The 12,654-nt window shown below is 40.2% G+C and overlaps 1 protein-coding gene and 1 pseudogene across 2 annotated transcripts in view; both read right to left on the bottom strand.

Annotated features, from left to right (window-relative positions):
* Positions 1-12,654, bottom strand: part of PRIM2 (DNA primase subunit 2) — a 291,365-nt gene that overhangs the window by 97,916 nt on the left and 180,795 nt on the right. For both annotated transcript variants that reach the window (XM_036870754.1, XM_036870755.1), the window contains exon 9: positions 1,742-1,814. In XM_036870754.1, the coding sequence (XP_036726649.1) occupies positions 1,742-1,814 (73 nt within the window). The remainder of the gene's footprint in view (positions 1-1,741; positions 1,815-12,654) is intronic.
* LOC118903454 lies at positions 8,430-9,022 on the bottom strand (annotated as a pseudogene).

Below are 12,654 nucleotides of genomic sequence, written 5' to 3'. Positions count from 1 at the left end.
CATTTTCCTGGGATAAATGTTCAAAAGTACAATTGGTGAATCACAGATGAACTTTTAAAATAACCCCAATACAAAGGAAAACATAAAAATAAGAGAAATGGTTCTCAAAGTGTGAATTCAAATAAATGTGTTAAAGAAATTAACAATTAAAAGAAAACCTTTTTCGGACTTCCCTGTTGGCACAGCGGTCAAGAATCTGCCTGCCAATGCAGGGGACATGGGTTCGAGCCCTGGTCCAGGAAGATCCCACATGCCGCGGAGCAACTAAGCCTGTGCGCCACAACTGATGAGCCTGCGCTCTAGAGCCCGCAAGCCACATCTGCTGAGCCCGCATGCCACAACTACTGAGTCCGCAGTCTAGAGCCTGTGCTCTGCAACAAGAGAAGCCACCGCAATGAGAAGCCCGCGCACCGCAACAAAGAGTAGCCTCTGCTCGCCGCAGCAACTAACCCCAATGCAGCCAAAAATAAATAAATAAATAAATAAATAAATTTATTTTAAAAAAAGGAAACCTTTTTCATCTATGGTCTCAACTGCGTTCTCCCTGACCTCCTCAAGTATCCTCCTCCCGAGACTTAACTCCCACCTCTCACGGGCTCCTCAGCAGGTTCAACTTTGCCCGTGAGCAGGGGCAGGTCTCACTTTGCTCCCTTGACTGACCAGGCTGCTTCTTCATCTTTCACAGTAACAACTTCTACTTGATTATAATTTTTCATAGGAAGATGACCTATTCATTCCAGACTCCAAAAGCTCAGGGTCTCCCCCTACTCACCATTATAACTCTTGTTTCCAAGCATTAAAACCTCACCTGTGTATTTTTAATTTATTTTAAGTAATTTGGTAATTGTCTAAACAAAGATTAATTATGGCTGACTCAGTTTCCCTTTTTTGGGTAATGCAGAAATTCTACAATGTATTAAAGAGAAATTCTATAAAGTAAAAGCATAGTAAAGTGTGCACTCTTTCATTCTCCTATGGAGCCACAAAGTGAAACTGAAATGAGCTGCCTACTAACCTGGTGGCAACACAAGATGGGAGCCTACCCTTAGTGTCATGGAATAAATTTTGTATCCTCCTCAAATTTATATGCCAAGTCCTAACCCCACGACCTCAGAATGTGGCTGTATTTAGAGCTGGGACCTGTAAGGAGGTAATCAAGGTTAAATGAGCTCATGGGAGTGGGGCCCTGGTCCAAGGTGACTGGGGCCCTTCTAAGCAGAGGAAGAGACACGGGGATGAGCAGCCACCTAGAAGCCAAGGAGACAGGCCTCAGGAGAAACCAAACTTGCTGATACCTTCATCATGGAATTCTCGCCTCCAGAACTGTGAGAAAATAAGCTTCTGTTGTTTAAGGCATCCAGACTGTGGTATTTTGTTACAACAGCCCTAGCAAATGGATATATTTAGTATTTTCCATTTCTCCTTTACTAAATGTATATGGTATTTAAATATAAACAATAAACACTATTTAGCTGTCATCACTTAAAAAGAATTCCCCCTTTGGAAAACTGACTAAATTCTGTTTTTATCAGACTACAAATAATTTTCTGATTTTTTGGTCTTCCTATGATGAAAAAAAAAAGTCATATGTATAGCACATGGGATTTCTTTTAAAAATGACTGGCAAGCAATGAAACAACACTCTCTCCCATCTCCCCACCCGCAAAATAATCTTTGGTTGAAGAAAATCTGTGCTTTCTCCATTGACAAAGGTTTAAGTTTAAAAGGATGAGATGCTTACCGAATCGATCTGATCTAAAGAAACCTTCCCAACATTTCCCTGTGTACTGTAGTCTTGACCAGTGTACGAATGACTAAAAATAAAAAGAACAAAATATTAAAATAGGATTTGTAAAACATATTTTGATCACTTCAAAGGAAATCTTTAAAATTCTGATATAAAGTCACAAAGAGAAAACATTTTACACATACCTTAGGAAAAACATAGCCAAGTGTTTTAAAGGTGTTTAATAGAATACATTTAAGAAACTTTCCCAAAATTAATACAGAAATGCAGTGCTCATCTGGATCTCCCGATTCCTAATCTAGGGTGCCATTTCCATTTCTTGGAAGCAATATGCAAGCTGTTGTTAAAGTTAACACCTCTCCCACTGACCCCTTATAACAGCACGGCAGCAGAGCTAGGAATAAATGGGAGCTTACGTCCAGAGTCATCACTCAGTAGGCCCTTGAGTGAGTCACCTAGACTCTCCACACCCCAGAATCCCTGTCCATCAAATGGAGATGACAGTGCCTGCCCTGCAGTGTTGACAGGAGGTCAGAATTGAAATACCTTTTGTTAAAGGACCTGACATAGAGTAATCACTATTCATTAAAATAAGTAACACGTGAACAGCACTTTACATGTACAAAGAGTCCTTATCTATATCCTCTAATTACATCCTCACAACAGCCCCAAGAGAGCAGGTTTATTTTACATTTGAGAAGTGAGGAACTTGTTAGATGAGAGAGCAAGTCAGCAGTACAGCAGGAACTCAAACTTTTTGACTCCCAACTTTCTGTTTCTTCACTATACCATGCCATTCTCTTCCCTGTGATACATTTTCCTCTTGTATTATTTAGAAATTAGGAAATATAACACGGCACATGCTACCTAAAGCCCTCCACCTGTGTACATTATCATCTCCTTGACACAACTCCACACCCATAGCTCCATCAACACTGACTCAGATGCAGACATTCAGGGACCACGTGGCGAAGAACAGGTGCAAGGTTACATAGAAAACCATAGTCAAACTGTGGTTTATGCAGACTCCACAACTAAAGGGAAGTTCTGGAGTAAAGTATCATTACAATAACAAGGGATTCCGGATGCTCTACTTTCTACCTGCTCAGCACTATAGCTTCTTGCTGCTGGATAACATACACCCTCAAGATGCTCTGTAGAAAGGCTGTTGTTCCTACAATCAATCAGGTTATTGATTAAACAATGGGTACGGATTATGAAGCAAAACTACTGGATATCTCCGGACGTTGCAGCCACTGGCAAGGAGACTGTCACAAGTGTAGATGTCCCCTTCTGACAGTCTTCCCTCCATGGGCTAAGAATGGCCTGAGAATCACTCTGAGAGCAGGACAAGCAGAATGCCAGAGAGTGACACAGAATGATCCTGTACCTAAAACACATCTTCTTGCCTTTGGTATTATTTCTCCCTCCAGTAACAAATTTCTGACAGCATATCACTGGACTCTATCCATTCCCTTTATCATAGTAGTGCCATGCCACACAAAACTCATGTTAAGTTAAACCAACAGCTGCCATTTAATTTTAATATTTTACATTTTAATATAGAACGCAACCAGAGAATTGTTTCAGTGAAATCCCCCAAAATAAAAACATATTTCACTTTCCAATATGTCTTACACACAGGGCAGTGAAAACAGCATAGGCTATGAGTCTGAAGACTTGCTTTTGTTTTTGTTCTTTAAATCACTGGTTTGGCAAACTGGTAATCTGCACTATTCTCATTTATAAAATGGTATTAATAAGGCCAGGCCTGCTTAGCTAACAGAAATCCTGGGGAGGTCAAATGAAATAATAAATTCAAAGTGCTAATTAAAATCAGTAAAGCATATTTCAGTACACAGAGCAACTGCAGTCTTGACCAGTAAGTACAGAGGAACACAAAACAAAACAAAACAAAATAAAACAGGATGGGAAGGGAGGCAGCATGATCCTGTAGAGGAGTCATCCCCCAGTTGGGAGATGCTAGCCCACTCCATTGACCCCTGTAAGCTTTCGTTTCTTAGGCTATAAATTGATCACAATCATCTAACAGGATCGTTCAGCTCAAACAGATGAACAAATACAAAAGTCCTGTATAAATGGTAAAATGATGTACAAACATGATTATAGTCACTGAGTAGTTTTCTCAGCCCAGATTAATGCAGTATACAAAGTACAAAGAGAAGATGTATAAAGAGGACACATATGTTTGCCTGAATGCTGGTATAAAATGCTTGTTCCTTAAAGTTTTAATAGAATATGCAAAAGGACAAATTCCAAGAAAAAAAAGTAACAAAGAGAATGGTAGCAATGATAAATGCAAAGAATTTACTGGGTATAAATAACTACAGAGAGAATATAAGGAAACCTTCAGACATCATACTTCTAAAAATATTATAAATAGACAAGAAGATGGTCACCAGCCAACCCAGTAAGGGCAAGTGTGGAACCATGGAAGAAAAGTGACAGAAATGAAGAACTGAAGCATAAGAATTGGGAATGAGATTCCTCTTCCACTCACTCAGAATCAGAAAGGATAACTTATATCTTGGTTAAAGGAGTTGGTACGTCACAGCTATTTAATACATACTTGAACATTTATGGATAGATGAAGCCAAGGGGGAGGATTTTCAGATATAAGAAAGACAAATCATGAGAAGCAGTGAATCCAATGATCTGCAGGCAGAAAGAACCATAAAAAGATTTTGGACAAGAATTCACATAATCAGGTTTATACTCGAGAAAGAAAGCAGTATAGAGAAATTACTAGAAAGGGAGGGATTGGGAAATGGAAAACCAGTTGGAAGAATATTGCAATATTCCGGGCAAGAGAAGTTTTTGTAAAGACCTGCAGTAAAGTAATGGCAATAGATGGAGAAAGGAAGGCAATCAAGGTAAAAGAAGGAACAAATAGTGCTGCCATAAAAGAATAAAAATCCTTGGGGCTTCCCTGCTGGCGCAGTGGTTAAGAATCTGCCTGCCAACGCAGGGGACATGGGTTTGAGCCCTGGTCCGGGAAGATCCCACATGCCGCGGAGCAACTAAGCCCATGCGCCACAACTACTGAGCCTGCGCTCTAGAGCCCGCGAGCCGCAGCTACTGCAGCCCGCGCACCGCAACAAAGAGTAGCCCCCGCTCACCGCAACTAGAGAAAGCCCGGGGAAAGCAACGAAGACCCAACGCAGCCAAAAATAAATAAATAAATTTATTTTTTTTAAAAATCCTTAATAACAATTCACATTAGCTTGTGAGACTGGACCTTTGGCTTTTACTTGGAAGTGCCCAGGGATGTTACGAGATGAGACTCCTAACAGCCCCCAGGACAGGTAAGGCACCTTCTACCACCCTCAGAGCCCGGTGGCAGCTTCATATCACACAGCTTCCAAATGAATGCAGCTGCTACACTAATGAGCAAAAACATACATAATGAACTGTCAAAATATAGTCTTAGTTTCATGATTTTAAAAACTTGGTCAATTTTATGAACAAACATTTCTTAATCATGGTACTGGGAAAACAGAAAAAGTAATAAAAACTCTTTATAACTTTTTAATTCTTAAAAAATTTTTACTGTAATTTTTAACAGTAAAAACAATTTCTAATTGGTTCAATATACACACACACAAACCCAGCAGAAAATACTGTTTTCAACTCATTTTAAATAATCACAGCTTTAAGAAACACTCACTGTCACTGATGTACAGTTTTAACAAAGGGGATTTAGTCAGCATAAAAGCTTTCCTGCTTCTAACCTTCCATAAGAGAATAAATTGAGATGTAACACAAATGTCATTTTTTTTTAACACAGCGGACCAAAAAGCATTTTAATGGGCCACAAAATTCAAATTATGTCACTAATCACTATCCTGCCAAATATAAAGAGGAAGTTTTGATTAATCAGAGAATCTTAAAAAGTCAAGATTTGATTTAATTCTCAGCTTAGCCACTAATTTGCCACAAGTAAAAAAGAAAAAGCGTTAAGTCAAACTATGCATTAATTATTCATCCATAAATGTGGACAGTAAGGGATTAGGAGCTATAGTGATTTATTTCCATCCTGTATGCTAATCTATCTTCTATTTGCTAGAGTATCAGGTGAAAGGCACTAAAGGTAAAATGGTATCATTTTTCTCAAGTCACCAAAAAGCCAGAAAAGTGGTGAAAACAATAAAGATGTGGGTCCATGAATATTGAGTTATATTAGAACACTGTCTGTGGTGAAAGGTGACAGTGTGTGTTTGCTAAAATGTAGCAATTACACAGCACTGTACAAGCAACACAAACACCTTCACTCCCCAAACAGAACTAGAGAAACGCGGCAAACCCAGGACAAGCCTTACTTTTTTAAACACCATTAGATTGTCAGGCTCTCTATAAGAGACTTCTTCTACATCCCAGTCGCTGTCCTTTTCTAATTGCCTTTTTATAAAAAGCATCCAAGAGTCTCTGTACAGCTCCTCAATCCCTCATCAAGCACTTTTGTGACCAAGGAAGAGTCACAAAGTAGTGACGGACCCAAAGATGACCCAAACAGTACGACGTGATGAGGTGATGAGAGCCCCAACAAGGCCGCAGAGAACAGGCCCTTCTCAGAGCAGGGGGAGGAGGACAGACCGCATGCAGCCCCGAAAGGGCGCCTCAGAGGGAGCCGCCCAGGGACAGCATCCAGGATTCTGAGTGTCATGAGAACGCTGCTGAGATGACTGAGCAGACGCCTGCCAAGCCAGCGGGACCAGCTCAAGGCCGAAGGAGAGGAGGTTGACCATCAGGGAGAAGGCAGGCCTGGGCGGCAGAGGGGAAGAGCAGGAGACCACAGTCAAGGAATAACTGAAAAGTCACAGGCCTGGTTGTTTTAGTGTTTTTACCATTCATAGTTGAACAATTTTATATGTATTAGAACATTCTTAAATTTTGACCCGGTTCAGAAAAGTATATGATATGAGTTTATTAGGGTTGTTAAAAGTAAGCATGGGATAAGGATGTGACATTTGGGGATAATAAAAAAGTCTGTTTTTCTCAGCATCTGGAGGATTAGCACATATCAGATGGACAGGCAGAAAGACACAAGCAAAGCCAAGGAAATTTCACAGTTTATAGACGAAGATGTTGGGTTAGGTGGCAAAAGAGACAAGCAGAGGCAAGGGGGAAAAAGAGCTGAAACTGGGCAGGTAGGTCCTGAAACGCAGGTCTCTGAACAAAAACCGTTAAAATAAAGAGCCAATTCTATCTCCTTTTGCAATAACGTAGTGCTAAATCATGACTTTAATAAAAATTTGAGGTTTTGTCAAGTTTAAAACCTTTAAAAACCTAAACCTGTGCATAATAGTATTTTCTAAGAAAACTGAATTTTGCAAACACAGAAGTAATTCAGTGTTTGTCCTTGGTTATTTTGCTCTGTTTTGTTTTGAGGTGATGGTCCTAAGTTATCCAATCTACTATAAGAGAACTAATGGTACACAAAATATAAAAAAGCATATTCCTACTGTTGCATTTGTTCAATAAGCCTACATGCAACTTAATTAAAACTCAGTCACATCTGAGGAACTTTTTCCTCCCACATTGTCTTGCTCATTACACAGTAAGAAGTAAGCAGAGTTAGTTTTCCAATAAGGCTAAAAATCACAGTAAATAGAAAATTGTAAAACCAACAGTTTCAACAAATTAAGAGTTGAAAGGAGAAGAGACTTTCAAAATATCCATAACACATATTTACATAACCATATTTGACATGATCCTATTTTCAATCCAATTAAACAATCCGATAGGTGGGTGGGAGGAGGGCTGAGGCATAACAGAGACAGGAAGGCACAATCAGTCACAGCCACACAGAACCAGTTCTCCCAAACACTACCACACAAACATCGAATCTACACAATAGAAATGCAGTGGATATATAAAGAGGTAAATCAGAAACACATACATCTGCACACATCTGATCTGTGAAAGGCAGACCCATGCCTGGTCTTTGTAGAAACAACAGAAATATAAGCCTCGGTCAGTACACCACCAATGTCAACACGAGCACTTAGGTTTCAACAGGGAGTCACTTTTGAGTGCTGAAAATAAGAGACGAAAACAAAAAGAAGAAATTATATGAAAGTGGATTTGTGGGTCTCATGACAAGATTAGCTGGTTAAGGAAAAAACCTTTCCTGCTGTGGCCCTGATCTCAGCACATGATGGCCCATCACAACTCTGCTCGAGTGGCCTTCACAAGTCCCACCACTGAGACACAAATGCCACAGGACACAGCTGGCAAAACGGGTGACACCTCTCCAATCATTTTCCCGTTTTCCGATTAGTGATGCAACTTGAGGGAGGGAATAAGGAGTAGTGGAATAGTTGCAACATTTTAGGAATTAGCTGCAATTCTGCCTCATTTGCATAATTTTTCCAAGTCCAATCTGCCCAAAGCAATCAGGGAGCACAGCAGAGTAAGGGAGTGAGCCAAGCAGCCTGACGAGGAGCACAGGTATCAGACCTGCTGGTCCTGTCTGTGCTACACTCACTGTGTGACTTTGCTTTCAGTTTCCTCGCTGGGAAACAGGAATCACAAAAGGGGTCACGAAAGTACCCCCTCCGAGGACTGCTGTGAGGATCAAATGAGATGTCTATAAGAGTTTACCGCACGATTTTTCACTCAAATTGTTTTCTTTTTTAATTGTGAATAATATTTTATTTAGTCATTTTTGTTTACAACTGAACTCTGGGAATTCAAAATTAATATCCTTGCCCGTGAGCTTCTTATAGACACCAGAAAATGTTCCAACCTTGTGTTCCACATTGTTCTGCTGTGCTTTATCCAAATGAACCTTTATGAGTTGGCTGCCAACCAGCTTCACGCGGATTCTCTTGCCCACAATCTCACTTGGGAAAACCAAGTCCTCCAGGATGGCATCGTGCACTGCTGTCAGAGTGCAGCTCCTGGGATGCTTTTGCTTATCTTTTGTACGGCTTTTGCAAGTTGGCTTAGGCAGAATTCTCCTCTGCGTGATAAAGACAAGGTGCTTCCCACTGAACTTCTTCTCCAACTCACACACTAGCGGACCTGGATTTTTCTGGAAAGATTTCAGTTGAAGAATGGGAACAAGATTATGATAGCTTTCCGACCACCACCAACTTCAATTTCCTCAGTGGTCGTGATGTTCAGCTCCCGCAACTGGGCCTTGAGGTACAAGTTCATCTCCAGCTTCAGAAGGACCTGGGAGATGCCCAACTCAAACTCATCTGGCTTTGCACCATTGGGCTTGGCAATCTTCACGCTGGAACTAAACATGGCCTGGACCTTGCCAATGCGGCCAACACTTCACTCAAATTGTAATCATCATTATCATCCAGGCCTCAATTTGTTACACGTGGACGTTTTGGTTGTTGTTTCTCTCTACTCTTTAACATTCACCACTTTCTTCCCTTGAATATCAGGAAAAAAATGTATTTCTTTCCTATCTTCTTTATACTATCACATAAAATATTTAATCTTAAAGTAGAATTTAGATGTCTTTGAATAACCTGATGATCTGGAAGGTTTTATCTATAGCTACACTCTTAGAAAGTTTCCACAGTGCAAAACTTCAACCTCAAACACAGCAGGTTTCAATGGAACCCAGCTTTGCAGAGCTGCACTTGAAGTGCAGCTTAGTCAGAATTAAGAAGTTCCATGAGTGTAAAATTTGCACTGGATTTCAAAGACTTGGTATGAAAAAATAATGTAAAACATTTCATTAATAAATTTCCCTATCGATTACATGTTGAAATGATATTCTGGATATGAGTTAAGTAAGATATTACTAAAATTAATGTCACTGAAGTAATTTAAAATTACACATGTGGCTCGTATTTGTGGTGCTCATATACTTCTGGACAGCACTGTCGTAGAGTGAGGACAGTGACACGAAGCAATCAAGTGCTTCCCCTGAGGACTAGGTCCACATGCAGAAACGCCAGTTGACCTACCCTGATTTCTATTTGCCAAGTGAAGATCAGACTCTGCTGGCGTAAGTGGAATACAACCTGCAACTGGGCCACTAAAGGAATGCCTCAAGTCAACTGTAAATATGCTTGTTTTCATAACACTGTGCTTGGGAATCAAGGTTCCAAACTTGAGCCACACCTTCCCATTTCTACTATCAGGGAAGCAATCGTGAATTCTGATTAGCTTGGAGGTAACCTGAATCACTGGGGGGGAGGGTGTGTGTATGTATGACACATTTTTGTCTGGGAGTCTTTGGGGCTGCGTGACTCACCTCAACACTTAATCACAACAGTCCATTCTTCTCTCATCTGTAAGAAGCTGTGCTGGGGGCCGGGGGGGTGGGTATGAGTCCGGAAGACAGCAGGACCCTGGGCTAGGCCAGACAGAACCCACCTCCCATCCTCAGGGAGCACCTCTACACCCTCCCTCCCCACCAACAAACAGCCTCTGAGGTTCATAAAATAGTAACACATGAAACACATTTCCTTTCTTCGTCAACTATTTCCCAGTACTCTTGAAAGAGGTTAACACTATTTACTCCTTTCTATCTGGCAGCTATAGTTTATCATATTTTAAAAACTGGTATCAAATAAAAAAGCAGTGAAGAAAGCATCACGAGTAATCAAAACTGATCTCTGCATCAAGGAAACATATTTCTTTGTTTAAATTAAAAAGTAAGCTAATACATTTTTCAAAATGAACTGTAATTTCCTACATCACTCTATAAAAGTATACCAAGTCCCAATACAACCCTTTCACATGAAGTCAGGTGTAATCATAGCACAAATGGAAAAACAATTTCAAAAAGAGGAAACAAAGGTTTTGAACATCACCCATAATATCCACTTTTGCAATCACAATTTTACCCACTTTGGATGTTAAAAAAAATACTCTGACCACATAAGCTAGGCTATTCAGACATTTAGAAAGCACAATCCTTGCAGTTTGGATTTCTTGGGTGTGTAGGAAATCAAGGGAACCACAGTTACAATATATCACTTCCTGCTGTGAGGATATCACAGGAAAATTCACTCAATAGCTGTCACCACTGAAATTGAAATGAGTTTCTTTCTACAGCTAAATCCCTAGTAAATGGTATCCCACTTGTGTTAGCCCAAGTGATTTTCCCTGCAGTTACTCCAAACGAGAACACAATCAATAAAATTCTGTTATAAATTGAATGTAAATTATTTTTCCACAAGCATGAATTTTACTCAATTTTGTGTAAAAAAAATTCTCTCCGAAAAACTACCATCAGACGATACGTAGGATACCGATCTATATTTCCCTACAATTGAGAGAAGCTGTATGATTTCAAGAGGTGCACATATACAATAAAAAAACAAGCTCATATGGGTTTCCACATCAGGTGAGAACTATAAACAGCACAATCACTACTCCTCTTTGTTTTAGGTTGGCCCCATCTTTTCCCATATGGTCCATATTTTTCTATTTATTCCAATTTCTAAGCTGCAACAGTCCAATGAACTGCAAGAGAGTTGAAAGTTGCACCTCATTTTTCTATAAAAAATATCTGTACCTCACAATTGTCAAAAATCATGGAATTGCACCCTTAAAATGAGTGCATTTCATTGTATGTAAATTATACCTCAATAAAATTGATTTAAAACGTAAAATATACACATGCATCCCTATAAGATAGTCACACTACAGTGCTACATAGATGTTTGCACCATATACACTTAAAGCCCCCAACAAAGATCTCTATTCTCATGAGTATGTTTTTTATACTCCTTTTACATTCTTAGCATATTCTGGGAGTATAATGACCCCTAAAAGTAGAGGCTGTTTTGACTTGGCTTTGACCCAGGATAGTCAAATGATTACAATAAAGAAATGTTGCCTGAGAGATTGGTACTGAAAAGTTGAGGGCGGGGTGTGCGTGAAATAAAGTTCTAACACACAGGAGAGCTAAGACATTAAATTGATGGTCATCGTCTCATTTCCCCACAATGTACAGAGGGCGGGATGCTTCTGAGATGCGCTATCACAGGTCTACGGCACCCGACGATGCCCCCTCACACTTGTTCCCTAATAATAGAGAGAACCAGGGACATGAAGGTGGGGGTTTGATGGAGGTTTTGAAGGGAGGGGAGAAGAAGGGGAGAGCTAATGAGGATTATTATTACAAGTCACATCCAGAGATCACGTCACACACTCTTCCTACACACTCTGTCACTCTTGCACAGCCATTAACAATGGCTCATCATGTTAAGGTCTTCGTTTCATAGATCAAAACAGCAAGGTTCATGATAGCTTTGGTTTTATTTTGTTTTTAAATACAGTCTTCAACATTTGGATAGGTCACTGGGGAGAAAGAAAGGGGGTCCTTCTGAGGTCACACAGAGAAACAGAAAGGACTCTCTTCGGTTAGCTCCTGATTCCAGGAGAAACAGTCCCAAGTCCCAAAACAAAAGGCAAAACCAGTGCTGAATTTCTACAATGTATAAAGAGTATTTCTTTACCAAAGCTTTTCCTTGGAAATGACAGAAAATTCACTAACATTTTGTTCAAGCTATTATACCATCTCATCCAGTCTCAACATTTAGTAGCTTAAAAAACCTAAATGAGAGGTAAAATTTTAAAACCTAAAGTGTTCTCTCCCAGCACTGGCTCATTCAGGAGTCTTCCTGAGGTCCAGCCCCTGTTACAGTAACAGGGAGAGAGGTAAACAGAAGGAAGGATGCCTTGCTCTCATGGAGCTTACACTGCAGACAAACACACACCAAAAAACAAATGAACACATAAAAATGACCATTTCAGCCAGTGACGCTGCTGTGAGGAAAACAGAGCAGGTGACAGCACAGAGGCTCTGGGGGTGAGTGTGAGCTGGGTGACCAGAAGCAGCCTTTTGTGAGGCTGAGAGGACACAGTTACATCATGTGACCAAGGTCCCCAGTGGCCTCCTGTGGACA

This window comes from Balaenoptera musculus, chromosome 11, assembly GCF_009873245.2.
Source record: "Balaenoptera musculus isolate JJ_BM4_2016_0621 chromosome 11, mBalMus1.pri.v3, whole genome shotgun sequence".
Classification (NCBI taxonomy): Eukaryota; Metazoa; Chordata; class Mammalia; order Artiodactyla; family Balaenopteridae; genus Balaenoptera; species Balaenoptera musculus.
The sequence above is the reverse complement of the archived record's forward strand: the minus strand, read 5'-3'. Positions and strand labels throughout refer to the sequence as shown.